General features: G+C 45.4%; 1 protein-coding gene across 1 annotated transcript in view; it reads left to right on the top strand.

Annotated features, from left to right (window-relative positions):
* Positions 1 to 6,974: 6,974 nt before the first annotated feature.
* adamts17 (ADAM metallopeptidase with thrombospondin type 1 motif, 17) overlaps positions 6,975 to 26,192 on the top strand; it is a 547,852-nt gene continuing 528,634 nt past the window's right edge. The window contains exons 1-3 of the mRNA XM_067971641.1: positions 6,975 to 7,096; positions 7,974 to 8,296; positions 11,333 to 11,492. Of these exons, the coding sequence (XP_067827742.1) occupies positions 7,018 to 7,096; positions 7,974 to 8,296; positions 11,333 to 11,492 (562 nt within the window). The 5' untranslated portion in view covers positions 6,975 to 7,017. The remainder of the gene's footprint in view (positions 7,097 to 7,973; positions 8,297 to 11,332; positions 11,493 to 26,192) is intronic.

Raw genomic sequence — 26,192 nt, 5'->3', positions numbered from 1 at the left:
AAGCGCTTTGGGACATCCTGAGGTTGTGAAAGGCCCTATAAAAATGCAAGTTCTTTCTTTCTTTAAGGAATTTAGGAGCTATTAAAATACCATTAAGAAATTTTAGTACATGTGCTGAGGGCCCCGGCAGTTAATTTTGAATATTAGGACAGTACAGTGGGACTGTGCTCTCCTAACATTAAAAAGATTGCAAAGTAAGTTAATAAAATTCCTAAGTGCTCTGGTAGATTGGCTGAGCACTTTAAAAATTCAGCTTCACACTGGACTGAAGTTATACTGCACTTGGGCAGTCACACCAGTGTTTGATGGTCTCCTGGAGTCGGTATCATCCCTTTGGCTTTAAGGCACTTGAGAATCAGGTGGGGATCAGACTCCGGAGTTATACTATCACTGCTGCATTAATGTGCACCTACAACTAATTTGCATCTCTGCAGTAAAGCTGTATTCTACTGGTAAATTCTCACTGATGCCAAAAGTATTAGAGGATCATTTTAAGTAGAGAGAAAAAAGTAGGGACATATCAGTTTATAACATTTTAAAGGTCTGGTGTAACAGCTCGAACATCAGTAAACAGACTGTTACAGAGCAATATAAGCTTTTACACCACTGAATAATAAATCAGAATTGTTCTTTATGCATTGATAGTTCCATTGGTTAGTCCCTGAAGGTAGGCTAGAGAAGTGTGCTACTGAGACCACGACACTGTCTACAAGGCTGAGGTTTCACAGATTTGTGCAATGAACCATTTGTTCTCAGTGTTTTTAATTAAATACTAAAAGTTGGTGAGGCGACCATTAGGTGATATCGCAAATCACAAGTGACATTATTGCCCACTCGCCCAGTTCCAAACCTGACACAGTGTCTTGTAACAAGCTCTACCAGGCTACAAAGACCCTGTCAAAGATATTTTATTGCCGCAAACCAGAAGCGTGACTAAACCGCTAATTAAGTTTGTCAAAAATAACAGCTTGCATCTTTGTAGCACTCCTCGCAAAAAGGGAAATGTCACAGAGCTTCAACGAGGAGGAAAGAACAGGGAAGAAAGTTAGGAGGGGGAATCAAGTGGTAATTTTACGCTTCACGCTCCTGACAGGATCATCCATAACAAGCTGTAGAATCCTCTGAGAGGTCGTATTGGAAATTCAGGCATGTGCCACTTGGTCCAAAAATTGTGGACAATGCTTGCTGAGTGGGTGAAGCTTCTCACTGTAAGAACAGTGATAAAGTTACTCTTCAAATGACTGTCATTGACTGTCTTCCTTATCTCTCTCTCTCTCTTTTTTTGGGGGGTTTGTATATTCGGTGGCCTTTTTAGGTGACACCTTTCTGTCTGCTCACTGTGATTGCCTTGGCAACGGGCAGTAATCACCAGGCATTGTTCTGTGATCTTAAAATGCAAAAGATTCGAAAATGTCATTTCCACACCGCCTGAGGAAGGGGGAAGCCCCCGAAAGCTTGTGGGATTAAAAATAAAATTGTTGGACTATAACTTGGTGTTGTAAAATTGTTTACAATCTTCAAATGTACAGAGAGTTTTTGGTGGGTATTTGAATGCAGGCAAAGAAGAGAATTCTAGACAGTGACTGGAAAATTGTCCTTTGATAGTAGAGCAGAGGAAATGGGGAGCAAGAAGTTATCTGAAGTCAGAGGAAGGGATATATAACTGACGGGGTTAACTGCAGTAAGGCAGGGCAAGGCCTTGGGGGACTTTGAATACCAGGACTAGATTCTTGAAGTCAATTTGTTGGATCACTGGAAACTAGTGCAGATTGGAAAGGCAGGGGACTTGGTGTGGAGATGACTGGTGGAGTTTTGGAGGCAAGGATACTGATGAGAAGAGGCTCAGAGAGATAAGAACACAAGAAAGTCAGACTGAGAAAAGTCCATTTTATTCTTCTAACCCACTCCATCCAGGATCAATGTCTGATTGTTTCATCATAGACTTTGCTCCCACATCATCTGTTGATTCCCTACTTCAATGAACACTGAGGTCTGTCCCCTACCTGGCCTTAAAACAAAAGTTGAGCCTTGCTGTTAATATCCCAATAATCCACAATCCCGCTTCCCAACAGACATCAATTCAATTCCTTTAAAAGTTGCCTGTTGACCCTGAATCAATTCCCTTCTCTGGAACTTTGTTCCACATGTTTTTTCCCCAGTAAAAATAAGTTTAGTGGCTTGAGCCTTTCTTCATATCCTCGTGTGCTGAGGCCTGGAATCGTCCTGGTGACTGTTCCCTGGACCCCTTCCAATCTATCTCAAGGTACAGTGACCAAACATGCCCATGATATTCCTGGCCTCACTACTGATCTTTCAGTGTAACCTGAACCCTTTGGTATCCCGTTGGGGATACTGTTTATAATTTTTGTTAATGTCTTAGAGGATAGAATATTGTCCAATGTGTCTTTTTGCTGAAGACTCCTAATTGGGTGTGGTTGCCAGTGATGCTAAGCAATGTGCAATAGTCCAAAATGATCTGTACAGGCTTAAATTAATGGGCAGGCAGGTGTCCAATGGAATTCAACACAGATAAGTGTAAAGTCATGAGACGAGGTGGAAATAGCAAGAATACAGATTATATATTTAATGGCAATGAGCTTAGGGTAACAATTTAGGAAGTGATCTGGTGGTTTTGGTGGAAAAGTTGTTGAAACAGTTGGTTCAGTGTTCACAAGTGGTGAAGAAAGCTAATAAATTGTTGAGATAGCCAAGGGTGTGACTTATAAGCCTATCCACGTTGAAGTTGTATCTAGCTTTGCTGTGCTACATCTGGAGTACTGTGTTTAGTTTTGGTCACTCTATTACAGAAAAGAGGTAGAATTATTGGATGCAGTGGGAGAGGCTGATCCTGAACTTCAAGGGCTGAGTTATGAGGAAAGATTGTCTAGGATTTTACTCACTAGAGAGCTACCAACTGAGCCAAGCTGGCACTTAAACAAATGAAATCCCCCAAAATACATTTGAAAATCCTTTCAGCTGCCAACTTGCTTTTGCACTAAGATAAGGAACATAGAATTAAAAGTGATATTCCTGACATAATAAAGGCATAAAATTAATTGATTCAAAATAAAAGAATCACAAAGCTTGCTGAAATACTTACCTTTAGTCTCTTAAAAATGTCTTTAGCAAACTTCACCTGGACAGGCCTGTCACATGCCAAGGTCTTGCTTTGTCTTCCCCTCGGCTTTTCTTACATTACAACAGTGACTGCATTTCAAAAGTACTGGCTGTAGAGCGCTTTAGGACATCCTGAGGTAATGAAAGGTGCTATATAAATGCAAGTCTTTCTTTTCTTTCTTTACTGAGATATATTCTCTCAGGATTCCCATTCAATTTTTTAGATGCTCAGTATTTCCCCTCTGATCTTTGTTGCCACTCTGCACATGTACATTCTCTGCTCCTCACAAATACAATTCTCTGTTACTCACACGAACAATTCTCTGTTACTCACATGGACAATTCTCTGTTACACAAACAATTCTCTGTTACTCACAAATAATTCTCTGTTACTCACATGTACAATTCTGTTACTCACATGTACAATTCTGTTACTCACATGTACAATTCTGTTACTCACATGTACAATTCTCTGTTACTCATATGGACAATTCTCTATTCCTCACATGTACAATTCCCTATTACTCACGTGTACAATGCTCTGTCACGCATGTACAATTCTCTGTTACTCGCATGTACAATCTCTGTCACTCACATGTACAATTCCCTGTTACTCATGTACAATTCTCTGTTACTCACATCATGCCCCTCAATTGCAGTAATTAGTTTCATTAGTCATTTCTACTATTTTTTCATGCATTGGGTCTTTATATATAAAACATCATTTTACATTTATTGGTCTACTTATACAACAGTTTATATTGATTATTAGTCATCTATCAGGTATTTATATAATATATTTATTGACCCTTTTGGTTTTTGTATATCACTATATATTAGAACACTTCATCCATTTGCTGCCTATGCAAGTGAAAAATAATTGTCCATCATGTCCCACAGATTGACTGCAACCATTAATACACTATCAATCTCATGATTACTAGGGATTACCGGGGACCACTCTCTTGTTCCTGGCCTGACTACCGGTTGCCTGACCAATCGATCATTTTTGGGCGATTTAAATCCCACCTTTGCAGCATGCCAGGGACACATAAGCATCTCTGGTGCTCCGTGTTGTTAAGGCACAGGTGACAGAAGATGTATTGACAGATTTCCATCATTTACACACCTTGGCAATACGCCTGCCTCTATACCGGTGGATGAATTGTCCTTTATCTGTCACTTCTGAAGGGATATCCAGAAGTGATGGGGACAGTTGTGAGGTGGCAAAGCAGTTTCTGAAGACTTTCTTGGGCACATCTTCTCGAGTTATCCTGGGGAACCTGTATAACTCGAGCAGAAAATCTGGTCTAGTGTTATTGTGATCACTGATATTCTCATCACAAATGAAGTAAACCAGCAAGGTATTTTGAAGCTTAGTGTTTCAATGTAATTTTTTTCCAACTATTTACCTGAAATCTGGATTGTACTTCCATCCCTCTTTCTATGTCTCACTTCCTCCTCTCATTCCCATTCTCCCAATCCTCCCTCTCACATTCACTCTTTGTCTTTCTTACTATCCCAACTCTCATTCATTTTTACTCCTTTTTCTCAATTCCTCTATCATTTCTTCTTTATCTCTTTCGCATTCTATCTCTCATTGCCTTTCATTCACTCTTTCCATTCTTCCTCTTCCTCCTTTGCTCTCATTCCTTGCAGTATCATAGAATTTTACAGGACAAAGAGAGGCCATTAAGCCCACTGTACCTGTGCTGGTTCCCTGAAAGACTTTTTCACTGAGTCCCAGTCCCTGAAAGAAAAAAAGACTTGCATTTATATAGCACCATTCGCAATCTCAGGAGGTCCCAAAACGCTTTACAAACAATGGAGTGCTTTTGAAATGTAGTCACTGATGTAATGTAGGAAATGCAGCAACCATTTTGTGCACAGCAAGGTCCCACAAACAGCAATGAGATAATGACCAAATAATCTGTTTTAGTGATGGTGGTTGAGGGATAAATATTGGCCAGGACACCGGGGAGAACTCCCCTGCTCGTCTTCGAAATAGTACCATGGGATCTTTTACATCTGAGAGGGCAGACTCAGTTTAACATCTCGTCTGAAAGACGGCACCTCTGCAAGTGCAGCACTCCCTCAGTACTGGGCAGGGAGTGTCAGTCTGGATTTTGCCTCTGGAGTGGGACTTTCCCTTTAAATGTTTCTTTTTCAAATATTTATCCATGTCCTCTTTAAAAGCTATTCTGGATTCTGCTTCCCCCACTGTTCCTGGTATAAAATTCCACGTCGCAACAACTCACTGCATTAAAAAAAAATTTCTCCTAATCTCTCTCTTCGTTCTTTTGGCGATGATCTCAAAATTATAGCAGGGAATGAGACTAATTGGATAGCTCTTTCAAAGAGCTGGCACAGGCACGATGGGCAGAATGGCCTCCTTCTGTGCTGTATCATGATATGAAACTGTGAAATTTACGTCCTCTCGATACTGACTCAGTAACCAGTGGGAATAGTTATTCATTATTCACTTTATCAAAAAATTTTGAGTACCTCCATAGGAATTCTCTTAAGCTTCTTTGTTGCAGTCAAATGAACCTCAGTTTCTCCTCATAACTATAGCCTCTTACCCTTGGTATCATCTTAGTTCTCTTCTCCATTGACTTGAGGTCCTTTCTAAAGTAGTGTTGGACACTATTCTGACTGTAAATCGGGTTGTGTCTGGTGCTTAGGGTTTCCAACTCTGGTTAGAGCTATCCCTGGAGGTTTCACCACATGACCCACTCCCCCGATCCCCGCAACTGCCCTGCCCGGTCAAATAGCACTTTTTTCCCATCGCAAATATTTTTAGAACTAATAAATTATAGAGTTCTAAGAAAATAAAAAAAACACAATTTTTTTAATGCCCCTATGATTTTTCTCCTGGTTTGCTGGCAGCAATGTCCGACATATTAATCTTTAATTCCTGGAGACTCCAGGGCAATTGGGGAGGGTTGGCCACCCTGACTGGTGCTCAGGATCTGCTGGGTCACTTCTGACCAAAGGTCATCGACCTGACCCGTTAACCCTGTTTCTCTTTCCGCACAGACGCTGCCTGCCTTGCTGAGTATTTCCAGCATTTTCTGGTTTTTATATCTGCTGGGTGTGTGTGTGTGTGACGTTCCGCAGCTTCATTCAAAACCTAAAACCCCTCATTTAGCTTGCAGGATGCCTGTAGCAGCAGTGGCGTTCGCTGGTCACTCATATGCCAGGCTCTGGTGGGATTAAGTGGCTGGCTGGGCACGGACAAAGAGTCGCACTTCAGTCACAGCAGAGGTGGGGGAGCCACCGATTGCCCAGCCCTGCACTGACTGTGACCTGACGTGTATCACTGGTGATCAAAGCAGCTCTGAGTTAAATGGGGTCAATTTGCAACTTGTGGTCATGCTGCCAATTCGCATTGTGTTCGGCTGGAACAGCTCCAGGGAAACACTTGAGAACATTCCCGGTATTGTGTGAAGTTAAGATGTGGAGATGCCGGTGATGGACTGGGGTTGACAATTGTAAACAATTTTACAACACCAAGTTATAGTCCAGCAATTTTATTTTAAATTCACAAGCTTTCGGAGGCTTCCTCCTTCCTCAGGTGAACGATGTGTGAAGTTATTCTGTGACCAACACCACGAACTAATCTTCACAGGAGACCGAGTGAGGAGTCACTCAGACTGTTCCTGACCAGACCACCGGCAGAGCCAGCCCGGCTCACTGACTGACAGCTCCCACAGCCAATCCCAACGCTCCCCGCTGGCAAAATCGAACGCGCTGACACCTCCCGGCCAATGGGCGGGCGGGGTGGGCGGGGCCGGCCGGGTTAGGTGCCCCCCCCGCCGGGAGCAACTTTTCATTGTCAGCGGCGCTCGATCCGATCCCGAGCCGAGAATCGGGCCCCCCGCTCGGAGCCCCGGAGCAATGTGCGGCCGCTCGCTGCCTCGCCTGGTGCTGGCCGCCTGCCTCCTGCTGCTGGACTCGGAGTGGAGCCCCGGCCCAGGTACCCCCCGCTCTCTCTCTCTCTGCTTTAACCCCCCCCCCCCCCCCAAGATTGTGCCCGCACTCTAGGGGCTGCTTCCCCCCCCCCCCCCCGGGGTCTGTCTGTCCCCCTCTCTCTAAACCCCCCACCGGGGTCTGTCTGTCCCCCTCTCTCTAACCCCCCCCCCGGGGTCTGTCTGTCCCCCTCTCTCTAACCCCCCCCCGGGGTCTGTCTGTCCCCCTCTCTCTAAACCCCCCCCCCGGGGTCTGTCTGTCCCCCTCTCTCTAACCCCCCCGGGGTCTGTCTGTCCCCCTCTCTCTAAACCCCCCCCCCGGGGTCTGTCTGTCCCCCTCTCTCTAACCCCCCCCCCCCCGGGGTCTGTCTGTCCCCCTCTCTCTAACCCCCCCCCCCGGGGTCTGTCTGTCCCCCTCTCTCAAACCCCCCCCCCCGGGGTCTGTCTGTCCCCCTCTCAAACCCCCCCCCCCCGGGGTCTGTCTGTCCCCTCTCTCAAACCCCCCCCCCCCCGGGGTCTGTCTGTCCCCTCTCTCTAACCCCCCCCCGGGGTCTGTCTGTCCCCCTCTCTCTAACCCCCCCCCGGGGTCTGTCTGTCCCCCTCTCTCTAACCCCCCCCCCCCCGGGGTCTGTCTGTCCCCTCTCTCTACCCCCCCCCCCCGGGGTCTGTCTGTCCCCTCTCTCTACCCCCCCCCCCCGGGGTCTGTCTGTCCCTCTCCCCCCCCCCCCCCCGGGTCTGTCTGTCCCTCTCCCCCCCCCCCCCCCCGGGTCTGTCTGTCCCCCTCTCCTTCTCCCCCGGGGGTCTGTCCCTATCCCCCCCCGGGGGGTGTCTCTCCCCTGTCTATAATGAGCCCCCATTAACCTGCTCCTTTTCCCCCCGAACCAGCGGCCGCCGAGCTGACGGTCCCGCGGAGGATCCTCCAGCACCTGGCCCGGGAGGGAGAGGGGCGCCGGGCACCGCGATCGATGGCGCCGGGCGGAGCAGCCAGCGGGGACCACATCTACCTCAGCCTCCCGGCTTTCGGCACCGACCTGGGCTTGTATCTGACGCGGGACCTGCGCTTCCTCTCCTCGGCATTCACGGTGGAGGAGCGGGGCGAAGGGGACGGGGCTCCGCGCCCGATTCCTGCCGAGCAGCTCTGCTTCTACACCGGCCACGTCCTCAACCACAGCCGCTCCTTCGCCTCCCTCAGCACCTGCAACGGACTGGTAACCGGCGCACTTCACACAACGACGGGCACGGCACAGAAAGAGGCCATTCGGCCTCTCGTACCTGTACTAGTACGATGGGCCGAATCTCCATTAAACTCTCCCACTGGACCCTCGGGGAAACTGCAGATTAAAAAATAAGGCTAAACTCCTCTATCTTTCAGCAAACCCTTGGGTTTAACCCCTCTTTACCTTGGGGTAGTTTACACCTTGTTGACCCTTTTGGTTTTAGGTGGAGTGAGCGGGATGAGTAGCAGTTTTAGTAACATTTAATGGAGTGGGGTCATGGATGGCTCTGGACTCGGTGCTGAGTGTGGTGTCCCTTTGAGTTGAGGGATTAGTAGTTTGTCTCTAAGTGTTTGACCTTTTGGGGGTTGCAGATGTTGGGGGTTGCAGATGTAGGTATTGCCGGAGCCCAAATGTGATGTCCTCACTGTGAAAGGACACTTTTCACCACATTAGTTTTACTTTACAGTGACATTCACGCAGTAGTTCGGGACTCGCATGAGAGTCTAACCCCGACTGATTAAATAGAACTGACTGGGGAGTAAATTTGGGACCTGGTAACAATTTGCATCAATAAGCCCTGCCAGGATGGTTTGGATTGAGTACGAGGGTTGGACTGGATCTCATTCTAACTGCAGCTGCATCAGGTGTAGAGACCAGAGATTGAAATTTGTCTTGGCAGCGGGAGCTGAACTGAATTGGAGACTTGGCTCCGTCAGTAACATGGAAAGCTGCAACTATTCTCCAAGTCTGGAATCGAGCCAGGCAGAGGACTTGAGCCGCTTTCCTTGACGCCTCACCTTCCTCAATTAGCTAAACAAGCGGGGAGAGAGTTCAGTGTGACTGACCGGTGGCGTGAGTGTCGATCGAAGACCTCCCGAGAAGTCTTCAAATCCAATCACTCCCCCAAAAAAGTAGGAAACTCAAAGCGACTTAGTTCAGAGTCCGAAGTGAATGCGATTGACTGCAGAATAAGGGTTAACTGGATGTTTATTATAGAAACAGTGCTACTGGGAGTCAGTGTGAACTTGGATCCGGTGCCCGTTAACTCTGTAATTGTTTGACTTAATTTAGGCAAAGGCTAAATATTTCTGCATAATTAATTTTTCTTCTAACAGCATTTTTCTTAGTAAAACTGGACGTCTAACAGTTAAAGTTGTACAATATTGTCATAACATTGATCGATTACACTCGTTTGTCAACAGTTAATTTTTTTATTTCTTAGATTGAATCTTTAAGTTAATCACAATTGTTTTAAAGGAGAATAGTCATCTTTGAGTAGTCTGCGGGCAAACTCCCGGAGTAACTTACTGCAAAAAACTCAGCTGAGTCTGCAAATACAAACTTTTTTTTTGCGCAAGGTAGTTTCCAACCTTTTGGTTCCGCCTGTGATTAAAACATGGAGACAGTCAGTACTGTACCGACTTCTATGTGTTACCACCCTGTGCCTGGATGTGATGAAGTGTCTTACGCCATGTGAGAACACTTCTTAGTTAAACATAATAGCAGAAATAGTCACACAAACGAGCCATGCTGTCAGGGAAATAGACTTCCCGCTTCAGAAGGTGCTTTATTAAAATCCGAGTATTGGCGAGTTACGGCGGTGTTGAGTGTTAAGCACATATTGCATCCTTTGACTTTTTAAAATGAAGATATAATAAGGTCGATATTGCTGGTCGGCAGACCAATGTTTTGTGACGACGGATGGACCAGTTGTTTGCAGGCTGGTTCCCGGTAACCGGAGCCCACAACTCTCCTATTGCTGCTTCACCTTATGGGTTAAGAGAAAATCACACCGAGGAATTGCATTTGTTTTGGATCCCTTGAAGTTGTGATTCAGGCAACTGTTAGACGCCCAGTTTTAATGAGAAGTGTGCCGCAACCTTTGTTAGACGAAACATTAATTATGCAGAAATATTATAAACTTTCGCAACAGTTTCACAACATTATAAACGCTGTACTTGGGGTTTAAGTTAACCCTTTGATAACAAATCACATTTCTAAAAAGCTGTTCGGAGTTGAAATTTCCTCAGAATATATTAAAAATTTGATTTCCCACCCGCATATTTGCAAAACAACAATTACAAACTAATAGTAAATCCATGCATTCCTTATACATGAGAGCTTTGGTGAGGGATTTTAAAGGGGTTTCTCCAGTAGGTGTTGATCCTGGAGTACTCCTTTTTAAGAATATAACTTTAGAAGCAGCCCATGTGTCCCCATAGCCAATGCACCACTTTCTCTTTCACTAGTTTGATTATCTGACTGTTATTTTGATACAGCAACTACACTTCAAAAGCACTTCATTGGCTGTGAAGATCTTTGGGATGTCCTGAAGCTCTTTCTTGCTTGAGGCACACTGCTTGGTGTAATGTGTGGGAACTCTGCTGTCCTTCAGGCATGTTATTTGTTGAGTTTCAGCACAAATCAAGTTAAACTAATTTTCCCTCCTCATATATTCACTTTAAACTTGCACATGGGATTATAAACTATCTCAGCGCTTCTGATCAATTGCAAAGAGCAGTTCTCGATTTGCACTAGAGGTTCGATGAGCCGACTGCCCCAGGTCATGTTTCTGGCTAAGAGCATGTGACACAACAACTTGCCTTTATGTAGCGCCTTTAACATAGTAAAACATCCCAAGGTGTTTCACAGGAGCGTTATCAGACAAAATTTAACACCGAGCCACATAGAGATATTTGGACAGGTGACCGAAAGCTCGGTCAAGGGTAGGTTTGGAGGAGGGAGAGGTTTAAATGATAAAGTTTCCATAGCAATCGGCTATTGAGTGTTCATTGTCAAATTTCAGTGCTTCGGAATAGAGGGAATGAGTTGAGCATGATGCCTGCACCGTTTTTCTGATAGTGCCCACTGTATCGAGGGCCCTCCTCTCTTCTTTCTATGCTCTTGAACCTTGTGGCTCAAGTCCATAAGAGGAAGTATTGAGACGACACATGGCACAGGAAATGGTTAAAAATACAAGTTGGATAAATATAAGGCACTTCCTAAAAATGTTTCTTTTTTTTTCAGTTTGGGTTTATCCAGCTTGGGGATGATCTTTTGTCAATAGAACCTGTAAATAAAATAAACTCGTCGTTAAGTGGAGAATTGCACCAGATCTACAGGCACAAACGGTCCCCCACATCGAAGAAGACTCTCCTCTCCCATGACTACTGCAAAGTGATCAAAGGTAATCTTTTTAAATTCGGGTCCAAAGAGAGCATGGTGCTTGAAAGCTGGGCTGTAAACCTGAATTTTCCGAATCTAGGGCCACCTGAGGAACAGTCAGCACCAGCACATGATCTCAAGACTGCGGCTCTTTTCTCTAGAATTGACTGAGGGGTGATCTGATCGAGGTCTTTAAAGTTATGAAGGGGTTTGATAGGGTAGACATAGAGAAGATGTTGCCACTTGTGGGGAGTCCAAAACTAGAGGTTATAAATATAAAATAGTCACTAATAAATCTAATAGGGAATTCAGGAGAAGCTTCTTTACCCAAAGAGTGGTAAGAATGTGGAGTAGTTGAGACGAATAGCGTAGATGCCTTTAAGGCGAAGCTAGATAAACACCTGGAGGAGAAAGGGTGAGATGAAGCGTGGTGGGAAGAGGCTCATGTGGACCATAAACACCGACATGGACCAGTTGGGCCGAATGGCCTGTTCCTGTGCTGTATGATCTTTATAATACTTGGGGGAAAATGATTCCGGAGTTCAGATAAAGACATGGGTTGGAATTTTCCACTTCAGTGCTCTTGGCACATACGAGTGCATATGGGGAAATTTAGGGTTGGAAAATCGTGGACTGGGGTTATGAAATTTCCAGATATGTGTTCTCGCCCTGCGGCAGGAATCCTGAAATGGAAAACCTGGACCATTTTATGTTTACCTAAAAGGAGAAAATGGGCATTTGTTTTCCTGTTGCTGTTTGTTATCATTCTCCTTGACTATAAGGTTGTTTGACATTTACTCACTTATTTATGCTTGTGAACTAATAATAAGTGCATACCAAGTAAAATGGGAAACGGTTTAAATTATCCAGATTATTTCACGTTCTGTTCCTAAAGATCTACGTAGAATTATTTGGTTTCCTCACTACGATCACTTCCTGGAAGTGTATGTTGGGCGCCATGATACAGCTCCCCTCATCCCATAAGACTGAATAATCTACCCATATTCGCGTGTGAGTATGGTTAAGGTATTGGAGGGTGTTGGCACCTCTAAGACCACATTCCAGAACCACTGGTTTCAGGTGGAAGGAGATTAATTTACACTCGCTGATATTACAGGGGATGTGCTGAGCTCCTTCTGCTCTTCGACCCCTCCAACAATGTTTTCCAAGCCATGCCATGGAACATCTTAGTTTGACCACACCCTTTTACAGTGATTGACAGTCAGCATTGGCGTGTGTCTGTGTGCAGACCGTGGGGATAATTTTACCAGTGCGCACTTCTGACAGTCAGCCTTGTCCACTTGGAGTGTATATTGGGGGGTCTCCCACAATTCCCTGATCTGTGCTCCTGTTAAGCAGGGTGCCCATTTGATGAAGATGGTCCTGGCATATAGACTAGAGGGCTGATTTCCCCAGTTGGGTGCTCCCAGTGGGGAGTGTCGCTTTGATAGTGCTGGCCAGGGAATCTTAGGCCTGCAGTTCCAAACTTTCCAGCCAGTAATTTAAATGGCCAGAAAATCAAATTCTGGGGCCCACAATTTCCTGACCAGTGCTCCCTGCGAGAGCTGAACGTTGCCAGGAGCATCCGATTGTGTGGACTGGTGTAAACAATCTTACACAGTGCTTCATCCTTGGAGGACCAACACAACATTCTTTCACCAGAATTCTTATTTAAACTGTGGGGTCAACTATGATGTGTAATATGTCACCTCCCCCACGCCAGCACTCGCTGCCTGGACTAACACCCAGAGAATGCTCAGTTGGACAAAGTAGTTTAGAATGTACCCAGTGTGAGTCAGCATCTTCAGAAAATTGGGAGGGGGGGAAAACTCTCTTCTTTCTTTATAAATCCTCATTCTCAATGTGACTGCTCTGAAAAGTAAAAGGAGATTAAATCTTAGAATGATAGTTGGTGCCTGTATTTTTGAGTTGCCTAGTCTAATTCCACACGTCTGCTCACTCAATATTTCTTTCTTTTTAAGCAACTATCGAATTTCCTTTTAAAAGATTCCAGTTGCCCTCTGTGTAAAAGATTTTTTTTCTAACCTCCCCTTTTAATTTGAGTTAAAATCAGAATTGGCTGAGAAATGTCCTAACGGCATTAAGTCATTCAGTCCCTTTCTCTATGTTTGGATCAATGCATTTCTGTGATTTCTTGGCTCTAGTTCTGTTATATTTTGCTCCTCCTACCGTATAAATTTTTCACTCTTGATATTGCACACTGGAACTATGCTGGAGTGCACTCGAGAATGGGATTCTTTTGATGCAATAAATGTTAAGAGGAAATTCAAGGCTGAAAGGATAATCGCTTTGTGATGTCCTTCAGGAACAGCCCATGCCCGATTATCCTTTACATATTCCATTTTGCTACTGTTAGGTTAGGTTTTTATCCAAGTTATTTGATATAGTTTCTGTCAGACAATAAATGAGCATTAGAATTAATAAGCTAGCAGGGAAGGAGATTTGTAAGAATGGTTAATGCAGCGATTGTTTAAACTACTAACTACAGGGGGACCTTGAAGAAAGGCAGCTGTTTCTTGCATTTAATTCAAACTGGATCCTACTCTGTGCCTGGAAAAATGCCTGTCTGATCTTTGAGTGTTTTCTTGATTTTTGGCGATTGAGCTTTTCCAGTTCATGTTAGCTGTGTATTAAAACATTTGCGGCAACAAGTAATGGATACCCTCTGAAGACAGCAAGGCTCTGGGCTATGTGGTGTAGCATGCAGTTGGTTTGACAATTATGGCCAATGCAGAACTGTTTTAATAATTAAAGCCGAAATATGAAAATACTGCCCTTGAATCTGTAATTGCAACAACGGTTTGTATTACAAATTGGGTCAACTGTAGATACATTCTTGGGTTGAGTGGCATCTGTTGAACCTTTATAAAGCACTGTTTCGGCCACAACTGGAGTATTGTGTCCAGTTCTGGGCACCACACTTTAGGAAGGTTGAGAAGGCCTTAGAGAGGGTGCAGAAGAGATTTACTAGACTGGTTCCAGGGATGAGGGACTTTAGTTACGTGGATAGGCTGGAGAAGCTGGGGTTGTTCTCCTTGGAACAGAGATAGTTGCGAGGAGATTTGATAGAGGTATTCAAAATCATGAAGGGTCTAGACAGAATAGATAGAGAGAAACTGTTCCCATTGGCAGAAGGGTCAAGGACCAGAGGACATAGATTTAAGATGATTGGCAAAAGAACCAAAGGTGACATGAGGAAAAACTTTTTTACACAGCGAGTGGTTATGATCTGGAATGCACTGCCTGAGGGGGTGGTGGAGGTAGATTCAATCATGGCCTTCAAAAGGGAACTGGATAAGTACTTGAAAGGAAAAAATTTGCAGGGCTACGGGGATATGGCGGGGAAGTGGGACTAGCTGGATTGCTCTTGCATAGAGCCGGCGCGGACTCGATGGGCCGAATGGCCTCCTTCCGTGCTGTAACCTTTCTATGATTCTAGTATCCCCTTGTGACCTGAACCCAATATTTGTGCTTTTTGCAAGTGTACTTCAATCTCTCCTGAAGGCAGACTGAACAAACACTCAGTGAGACTAGGCCTGATGAATCAATATGCTGCTTTATTTCATAGTAGGGTGACATACAGAATAGGCATTGTAATCTGACTCACTTAATTCAAACAGTAGAACAGTGCATAATACAAAATAAAGAATATACCACCCTTCCCCACATCAGCGGGTCATTTGGCTTGACCTGAACGAAATGACTTCTGACTGCTGTCTTCTGCATTCCATCCTCCTGGCTGCCTCTCTCCTTGTGCCTGTGCTTTATCTTTTGGTGTTCACAGCCAGACCAGGAAATCTGTCAGACCTGCTCAGTGCCCGAGACCCGTGACACTCTAACATAGTGTGTGTCATTTATTGATTACTGAGACTAACTAACTGTTCACTACCTGCAGTCCATGGGGAAAGAACATCAAAGTTACCTCATTAGCTCCTTAACAATCTAGCATAAATAGGCAATGCTTTGAAACACAACATTTAAATTAACTTTTTGTCCAAAAATCAATGCAGAAGGATGGTGGGATTAGTGTGGTTAAGCCACTGCGGCCATTTTGACTGCCCACCTGCTGGGTGGGTAGAGTTAAAATGGGCCGTACAATGTTAATTGGCTGCAGAAATCTCCTGATCCTGCAGTTACAATCTGTCAGGATTCATGGAATGGATGGTACTAATAGTTGGTGGAAGGGAACAAGGACCTCGGATGTGAGACTTCAATGTGCTAGCATGCATTACAAGATGTGAGCCAGTTGACACGAATGCCAGGCACCAGTGCTTCTGGTGCAAGGTGCTGAGAGATAACCCACAGGGCAGAGCTGGAATTCTGGGGCAGGGAATACCCATTTGCTTCACTGTTTCAGTGAGCCTTCATTCTTTACTTGACAATGCAAGTACTTTTGCAGATCTTGGAGGTCATTAAACCTATGATATTAAGGGATCCTCACCCCTGTGACCACCTCCTACCTGTCCCAGTTATTCAAACTGTAGTACCCTCCTTTCTCTGATTTCTGACAGCAAAAGTTCAGTATTGGCTTCAGTAAAATTGGATGCTTGCCGCCTTCCTTACCTTGGAGCTGCCATTTCATTCCCACTTACCAGAGTCTGCTCAACCCTTTAAATTGATGCGGTTCTTTCAAATTAGTTGTGCATCTGCTTCTTCCTAATCCAGAACATTCTGCCCCTCCAGGATTCCTAGCCTGCTGCTGGCGGGACTCGTATCTGTGTCCCACTTAGAATTATAGAGATTAGCTGACCCCGGGATTTCTGTCCTTGGAAAGCACCAGGCTGAACCCCCGCCATGGGGAACCGGGGATTCCGGGGCCACTGGGTCCGTCGGCACCTGAAAAGGAAATAAGTAGATAAGTTAAGATACAGATCAGCCATGATCTAATTAAATGGTCTTATTGTTTCCTCTGATCTCAACTGGGGCTTTTATATCCCCTCCATTACTAAAGCTGCCTTCAGGGTCAGTTTTTTTTTTCTTTCATGTCAAATATTTCAGTACCATTATCAGGCAGGAGTAGACCACTTAGCTTCCCACAAAATTACCTTGATGCATTACCTAATCTACTAGCCTTGAATCCTAATTGACAGGAACTTGCTCCTTTTTCGAACCCCTTCATAGTTTCCTGTCCCAATGCCCTTGCTGGTTGTCTGTTTCACATGTTTATTATCCTTTTACTGGGGTAAAAAAATTGACTGAATTTCCAGTTTTCTGTTGTCCTTAATTTGAAACTTTGATCCATTCTTATTGAACATCATACGTGCCAGAAACCTGTTCCGAACCGCTCCATATTCTTAAATATGTACTAAAAAATCACCCATGATCATTTTTTCCAAGAGAGAATAGTCCCATAGTTACCTTGTATAGGTAGCTAATCTGGGACTAACCTTAGAAGCATGTGCTGATAGGGTTAGATAAAGTAGGGTGGGAGGAGGCTCATGTGGAGCATAAACACCGGCAAAGACCAGTTGGGCTGAATGGCCTGTTTCTGTGCTGTAAATTCTATGTAATTTATGTAACCTCTCATCATTGCCCTATCTCTGTTCTGGGAATAACCTTGAAGACCTACTTTCACAGTGTCTGGTCAGATTGTACATCCGGAGCTGATAGCATGGTATTGAACTGCGTTGACTTCTAAATCTTATCTCAATAGTGGTTCAGACCCTACTTAGTCCCAAGAATACTTCCACTGTCTGGGATTATTATGCCACTTGACCGATGTTTGTGGAATGATGCACGGCTAGGTCTACCCTCCCTGCCGATTTATGTATCTGCACTCATTGTTTGAGCTGGGTCTAAAGTTCTGTTCAGTTCTGGTATATGTAGCTGCCGCCACGGCCTGTCGACAACCAGTTGTCCAAGTCCTGCAGGTTCCCGTCCATTTGTGTCTCACTTTAAGCGAGCTTTATGGATGTTTATGGAATGCAATAGACTTCCCTTAATTCCAACTGAGATCTTAATGTAGTCCTTAATAAGCTATGGACCCATCAGTCAAACATCTTTGTGTGATTTGAATCTTCATTAGTAGCATTCGGTGTGGAGAGTGTCGGTGAGCCGCTGCTTTAGTTAGCGATCAGCCTTATTTGCTATGAGATTAGAATAGTTTCTAGGACTCGCCCAGGGTTTTCCCCAAGGGGGTCTCAGTTTCATCTGATGTGCTTTTTTTTCTATTTTGTCTGCTCATCAATGGGATGAGGTTTCACCGTGTCGATGCACAGAGGGATTTGTTATTTTTGTATGAACTCAGGACTTCAGGAAGTTATTTGTGAAGAGAAGACCATGGGTCTCTTGATGAAGCAACGTCAAGTGAAATGGCTAATAAACATCCCAGAGATTTCTATATTCTATTCATTCCATGGCTACTTCCTTGGTTTCTTTTGATCAAATGTCCATTGGAGCTAAATAGAATATTCCCCTGACATGTATCAGGCATTAGGGTTAAATTTGGCCAACACCCAGGACAATATTTTCATAGTAGGGGTTGTGATGTCCCAGTCACCTCACTGAAACATATCAGATTCTGAGGGGGCTTGACAGGATAGATGCTGAAAGGTTGTTTTCCCCTGGCTGGAGAGTCTAGAACCAGGGGGCATAGTCTCAGGGTAAGGGGCCATTTAAGCTGAGATGAGGAATTTCTTCACTCAGAGGAAATCTCTACCCCAGCGGACTGTGGATGCTTAGTCGTTGAGTATGTTCAAGACTGAGATATAGATTTTTGGACTCTAGGGGAATCGAGGGATGTGGGGATCATCAGGAAAGTGGAGTTGAGGTCGAAGATCAGCCATGATCTTATTGAATGGCAGAGCAGGCTCAAGGGGTCGTGTGGCCTACTCCTGCTCCTATTTCTTATGTTAGAGACCACCCCCCCCCCCCCCCCCCCCTTCCCATACTACTGTGTTATGGATTTGGTGTGTGAAGGATGCTTGAAAGATGATCAGAGTAAGATTACCTACCTCGTCACTACTTTTGGAGGAATAACATCCTTCACACGGCATAATTCCATCTGACCATCTCCTCGGCCCCTGCTGGGGTCATTGTTATTTTATGGTTCAGGAGTTTTATAGGAAGTTGTTTATTGGATACTGGTGGTCAAAGGGAATGGCGCTATTGCCAAGTCCTGTGCCTTTTATACAATGCGGGGCCAGTGGGTCACATGGGGAACGTGATTGCAGTTGCACATTTAGCAAAGGTCTTGCATTGTTGTGATGGAGAAGGCAAGTACTGCTGGTCACTGGGGTTACAGTTGATTCTTGGGGAGAACCCTAGGGCAGAGGGACTGTCCCACACTGAACTGATCTTACAAACATCCTCACACATAGCAAAACGCAAATTTCCAGTTCTTGCCTCTTGCGCATCCCCAATTTTCATCGCTCCACCATTGGCGGCCGTGCCTGCAGCTGCCTAGGCCCAAGCTCTAGAATTCCCTCCCTAAACTTCTCTAACTCTCTCCTTAAAACCTACCTCTGATCTTGTGTGGCTTGGTGTCAAATTTTGTTTAATAACGCTCCTGTCAAGTGCCTTGGGGTTGTTTTACTACGTTAAAGGTGCTATGTAAATGCACTTTGTTGTTCTTAAGTCATTGTTAAGAGCTGCCTGTTATAAAACCAATTTCCTTAGCCACTTTTGATATAAGAAAAGAATGGAGGCAGATGATATCATTTGAAGATAAAGGGTATGATGCTGAGACTTGTGTTAATGGGAGTAGAGTTTCTTGATTTTTTTTCTTACTGAAAGCTGTTGTTGATTCTTGACAATTTTACAACACCAAGTTATAGTCCAACGATTTTATTTTTAATCCCACAAGCTTTCGGGGGCTTTCCCCTTCCTCAGGCGGTGTGGAAAAGACAATTTCGAATCTTTTGCATTTTAAGATCACAGAACAAAGCCTGGTGATTGCCTTGGCAACGGGCAGTAATCACAGTGAGCAGACAGAAAGGTGTCATCTAAAAGGCCACTGAATATACAACCCCCCAAAAAAAGAGAGAGAGAGAGAGATAAGGAAGACAGTCAATGACCCGTTATATTAAAAACAGATAATATTTGTTCGCTGGTGGGGTTACGTGTAGTGTGACATGAACCCAAGACCCCGGTTGAGGCTGTCCTCATGGGTGCGGAACTTGGCTATTAATTTCTGCTCGACGATTTTGCGTTGTCGTGTGTCTCGAAGGCCGCCTTGGAGTACGCTTACCCGAAGGTCGGTGGCTGAATGTCCATGACTGCTGAAGTGTTCCCCGACAGGGAGAGAACCCTCCTGTTTGGCGATTGTTGCGCGGTGTCCGTTCATCCGTTGTCGCAGCGTCTGCATGGTCTCGCCAATGTACCATGCTCTGGGGCATCCTTTCCTGCAACGTATGAGGTAGACAACATTGGCCGAGTCACAGGAGTATGAACCGTGCACCTGGTGGGTGGTGTCCTCTCGTGTGATGGTGGTATCTGTGTCGATGATCTGGCATGTCTTGCAGAGGTTACCGTGGCAGGGTTGTGTGGTGTCGTGGACGCTGTTCTCCTGAAAGCTGGGTAATTTGCTGCGAACGATGGTTTGTTTGAGGTTGGGTGGCTGTTTAAAGGCGAGTAGTGGAGGTGTGGGGATGGCCATAGCGAGGTGTTCGTCATCATTGATGACATGTTGAAGGCTGCGGAGAACATGGCGTAGTTTCTCCGCTCCGGGGAAGTACTGGACGACGAAGGTCTACAGCGAAAAATCGCGTAGACCTCCTCAGAAGACTAACACTGGACGCAACCAACAGAGTACCCTTCGTCGTCCAGTACTTCCCCGGAGCGGAAAAACTACGCCATGTTCTCCGCAGCCTTCAACATGTCATCAATGACGACGAACACCTCGCTATGGCCATCCCCACACCTCCACTACTCTCCTTTAAACAGCCACCCAACCTCAAACAAACCATCGTTCGCAGCAAATTACCCAGCCTTCAGGAGAACAGCGTCCACGACACCACACAACCCTGCCACGGTAACCTCTGCAAGACATGCCAGATCATCGACACAGATACCACCATCACACGAGAGGACACCACCCACCAGGTGCACGGTTCATACTCCTGTGACTCGGCCAATGTTGTCTACCTCATACGTTGCAGGAAAGGATGCCCCAGAGCATGGTACATTGGCGAGACCATGCAGACGCTGCAACAACGGATGAACGGACACCGCGCAACAATCGCCAAACAGGAGGGTTCTCTCCCTGTCGGGGAACACTTCAGCAGTCATGGACATTCAGCCACCGACCTTCGGGTAAGCGTACTCCAAGGCGGCCTTCGAGACACACGACAACGCAAAATCGTCGAGCAGAAATTAATAGCCAAGTTCCGCACCCATGAGGACGGCCTCAACCGGGATTTTGGGTTCATGTCACACTACACGTAACCCCACCAGCGAACAAATGTTATCTGTTTTTAATATAACGGGTCATTGACTGTCTTCCTTATCTCTTTTTTTGTGGGGGTTGTATATTCAGTGGCCTTTTAGATGACACCTTTCTGTCTGCTCACTGTGATTGCCTTGGCAACGGGCAGTAATCACCAGGCTTTATTCTGTGATCTTAAAATGCAAAAGATTCGAAATTGTCTTTTCCACACCGCCTGAGGAAGGGGAAAGCCCCCGAAAGCTTGTGGGATTAAAAATAAAATCGTTGGACTATAACTTGGTGTTGTAAAATTGTTTATAATTGTTAACCCCAGTCCATCACCGGCATCTCCACATCACGTTGATTCTTGAAGCAGTGATAGTTACCACATAACGCGATCAGTGCAGCAACATTCGGGAAGCTCCATCCCATCCAGACACTTGATTGGCACCCCTGCTACTCGCCTTAATATCCACCCCCTCCATCATTGGCGCACTGTGGTTGAAGTATGTATCATCTACAGGATGCACTGCAGCAACTCGCCAAGGTTACTTTTGACAACACTTCTCTTTTCTCCACGACCCTTTATTGCCAAGACAGCGATGTCATGGGTGATGCCATCATCTCCAAGTCACACGCCATCCTGACTTGGACATGAACCTCTCTGTTCCTACATCAATGGGTCAATATCCTGGAATTCCCCACCTAACACCATTGTGGGAGCACCATCAGCACAAGGACTGCATTGGTTGAAGGAGCAAGCCCAATACCAATTTTCAGGGTAGCTAGGAATGGGCAATAAATGTGGCCTTGCCAGCATCGCCCAGTCCTGAGTACCAATGGAAAAAAAAACCTGCTAGTTGTTAATTCCTGAAATAGTTCAGTAATATGGAGAAAAATTCATCGCTCCACCATTGGCAGTCTGCACATGGCAGACTGGTCAAAAAAGTAAAAGCCCATGGGATTCAAAACAAAATGGCTAGTGCAGCGGGCACATGGGAACAACACCACCTGCACGTTCCCCTCTAAGTCACACACCATCCCGACTTGGAAATATATCGCCGTTCCTTCATCGTCACTGGGTCAAAATCCCGGAACTCCCTTCCTAACAGCACTGTGGGAGAACCTTCACCACACGGACTGCAGCGGTTCAAGAAGGCGGCTCACCACCACCTTCTCGAGGGTAATTAGGGATGGGCAATAAATGCCTGCCTCGCCAGCGATGCCCACATCCCATGAATGAATAACATATTTTAGGGAACCTCAATAGTAAAGTGTTCCAGTCGTGCACGGTTACACTTCCTGCCTGCCCCCTCTGGGCTGCGTTTTCTGCATTGCTTAAGGGACCAGTGGGGGAAATGTTGAAGTTTAACTCCACAAAAAACTTCAGAATGTTTCGCACGTATAGTTTTTAAAAAACTGACTTAACGCTGCTACTACTGAATTAGGGAACGTGTGGCACTGCTGAATTGGTATCGAAGAACGAAAAATAAGCTGTTCCTCCAGTGTGGGTGGACGCAGACGGATCTGATCGAGATGTTTAAAATGACAAAAGGATTCGATACGGTAGATATGGATAAACTGTTTCTTCTGCTGGGGGAATCAAGAACAAAGGGGCACAATCTTAAAATTAGAGCTAGGGCGTTTAGGAGTGAAATCAAGATGCACTTTTTCACCAAGGGTGGTAGAAATCTGGACCTCTCTTTCCCCCAATAGGCTGGGGGACAATTGGAATTTTTAAGACTGGGATCGATAGATTTTTGTTGGGTAAGGGTATCAAGGGATATGGAGCAAAGGTGGAAAATGGAGTTGAGGTACAGATCAGCCAAAATCTAATTGAATGGTGGAGCAGGCTCCAGGGGTTGAATGGCCTGCTCCAGGGGTTGAATGACCTGCTCCAGGGGTTGAATGACCTGCTCCAGGGGTTGAATGGCCTGCTCCAGGGGTTGAATGGCCTGCTCCAGGGGTTGAATGGCCTGCTCCAGGGGTTGAATGGCCTGCTCCAGGGGTTGAATGGCCTGCTCCAGGGGTTGAATGGCCTGCTCCAGGGGTTGAATGGCCTGCTCCAGGGGTTGAATGGCCTGCTCCAGGGGTTGAATGGCCTGCTCCAGGGGTTGAATGACCTGCTCCAGGGGTTGAATGACCTGCTCCAGGGGTTGAATGGCCTGCTCCAGGGGTTGAATGGCCTGCTCCAGGGGTTGAATGACCTGCTCCAGGGGTTGAATGACCTGCTCCAGGGGTTGAATGACCTGCTCCAGGGGTTGAATGACCTGCTCCAGGGGTTGAATGACCTGCTCCAGGGGTTGAATGACCTGCTCCAGGGGTTGAATGACCTGCTCCAGTTCCTCCTTTTAACCAAAATAATTTTTAGAGAAGTTACGCATCAAAGATGGGGAGAATGTGCTTTGTGTTAAGTACCTGCTCCTACAGCTAAAACGGGCAGAGCTCGGCTCCTGAAAGGCTGGAAGACCGAAGCATGTAAGATGCAACTTGTGATGTTGATTATAGCACCTTTTTAATCACACAATTCAGGGTCATTTCAACATGAACATTTTAAACAGGGACTATTTCCACAGTTAAAACAGAATTTAATGGAGAAATTGTGGAAGGTTGTGAAAAGGGAAAAACACTATTTTCTCTCAGAGTGATGAACATAGGAATAGGACAAAGCCATTCAGCCCCTCGAACCTGCTCCGTCATTCAATTAGATCATGGCTGATCTGTATCTCGACTCCATTTAACCATTAGGAGAGAGTTTAGGAAAGTTTTCTTCAGAGTTATTGGACCATGGAATGCTTTGTCACGGAGTGATTATACCTTTTGAGGGAAAAGTGGATAAATATTTGAAGTAAAGGAAGATGGGGGAAGGTGAGGGTGGGGTGGAAAGAGTGGTTCAGTGGGATTGGTTTTGGATTACTCAGCATAAAACCAGCACAGACACGATGGGCCAAATGGCCTCCTGGTGGACTGTAAACTGCAAGGCTTCTAGTGCTAAGTGAGTTTGCTTTTCCATTTTGAAGTATGGGATTTTCAATATATTAGATGTAATTTTAACAAAAGTAAAATTCTAAACCTAGAAATGTAGTGTTGGTGATATTAGCGGGCAAACACTGAACGCACTCACTTGACATGGTCTGTCCACCACTCGAAGCTCGACACCATCCAGGACAAAGCAGCCCGCTTGATTGGCAGCCCATCCACCACCCTAAACATTCACTCCCTTCACCACCGGCACACCGTGGCTGCAGTGTGTACCATCCACAGGATGCACTGCAGCAAGTCGCCTTCGACAGCACCTCCCAAACCCATGACCTTGACCACCTAGAAGGACAAGGGTAACAGGCACGTGGGAATAACACCACCTGCACGTTCCCCTCCAAGTCACACACCATCCCGACTTGGAAATATATCGCCGTTCCTTCATCGTCACTGGGTCAAAATCCTGGAACTCCCTTCCTAACAGCACTGTGGGAGAACCTTCACCACACGGACTGCAGCGGCTCAAGAAGGCGGCTCACCACCACCTTCTCAAGGGTAATTAGGGATGGGCAATAAATGCCGGTCTTGCCAGCGACGCCCACATCCCATGAACAAATTTTTTAAAAATCCACTTAAAACAAACAGAATCAAAGGACTGGATAGAGGAATGTCACATGAATGCATTGAGCGTTTGACCACCAATATTGCCTGCAGTCATTTCTACGCAAGTGTTTTTTGGGGGAATTCATGACCCTTCAGTTTAAGGATATTTATAGAGACAGAATCCAAAATATCTGGGACCACATGACGCTTGAGGGGTTAATGATCTAATGTTAAGTAATTCATAATGAAATGGAAATCATCAGGAAATGACGAGGGATCCTCAGACAAATACAGTAATCAGTGTGATGCATGGCAGTTTAATATATATTTGAAAAATCCTGTTGTGTTTTGCTGCTTAACTTAATTTAAATTGGAAACAGCAGCAAATTGCCTTGTGTGTCCCCTGGATGACATGTATATACTCACCTGTGTGCTGCAGAGTGCAGTATCAATCAATCATCTGAGTCAGCCTTTCAACCTAGTCAAGGATTTGATTTAAAGGGGTGCTGTTGAACATGGTAGACTGTTGTGTGAGAGCTTACCGCTGTGTCTGAAACCACAATGAGGTCACTCTTACCTACAGGACGTGGCACTAATGGTTGATGGTGGCGGCTACATTGCCGGACTTTCACCCAGCTCAAACGATCATTGCGCACCCATGAGGACGGCCTCAACCGGGATCTTGGGTTCATGTCACGCTACACGTTACCCCACCAGCGAACAAATGTTATCTGTTTTTAATATAACGGGTCAGTTGCTGTCTTTTCTATGTTTCTACCTCTCTATCTCTTTTTTTTGGTGATTTGTATATTCGGAGACCTTGTAGGTAACACCTGTCTGTCTGCACACTGATTGCCTTGGCAACGGGCAGTTGAAAAAACTGTCTGTAATCACCAAGCATTGTTCTGTGATTTATAACTGCGATTTCATTTCGAGGATTTCATTTCCAACATCGTTCACCTGAGGAAGGAGGAAGCCTCCGAAAGCTTGTGAATTTAAAATAAAATTGTTGGACTATAACTTGGTGTTGTAAAATTGTTTACAATTGTCAACCCCAGTCCATCACCGGCATCTCCACATCGTGATCAGAAGGTGATCACGATCAGGGGAGGGGAGGCCCAAGGTTTCCTTGTAGGACACGGAGGAGCACTTCTACTGGGCTGGACCCTGATCCACTGGGTTTCTGCTCCATCTAATATACCCTGCAGATTCCAATCCCGGGGCGGGGAGGGTGGTGTCTGTTAGTAATTAGTAATATAAGAACTGCCGCAGTCCTGTGCCTGTCTGCCTAGGATGAATTCAAAACACATTCAAACCCTTGAAGGTTCATTAAAGATTAAATGTTATATGTGCACTCACACCCAACGACGAGATCACAAAGGATTCTTTGCCACAGAAGATACACGTGCATTACAGTCGGGTGAGTTTTAACCCTCCAGATATCTCCATCCTCCAACCTATGGCTATGATACCCCATTTATGCTGTTGGTAGCTGCGCTAATACTATAGGCTTCGGTGTCCATGGCTCCCCTCTCAATCTCCATTTCCGTTCTGACATCTTGTGGTCTCGAGTTGTATAGAAAAACATTGGTGTTTTAGGGTTAGGACATAATGGAGCTATGGCACCAAAACAGTGATATTGAATCTCTGGCTTAGTGATAAAGTGAGTCTAAATGTGAATATGCGCAAGGCTGGCCCGGAAATAGGCTATAGTCAACCTTTTGTATGGACATAGTACTGTTAGTTGCTTTTTCA

Source organism: Heptranchias perlo, chromosome 34 (assembly GCF_035084215.1).
Source record: "Heptranchias perlo isolate sHepPer1 chromosome 34, sHepPer1.hap1, whole genome shotgun sequence".
Taxonomy (NCBI): domain Eukaryota; kingdom Metazoa; phylum Chordata; class Chondrichthyes; order Hexanchiformes; family Hexanchidae; genus Heptranchias; species Heptranchias perlo.
The sequence above is the reverse complement of the archived record's forward strand: the minus strand, read 5'-3'. Positions and strand labels throughout refer to the sequence as shown.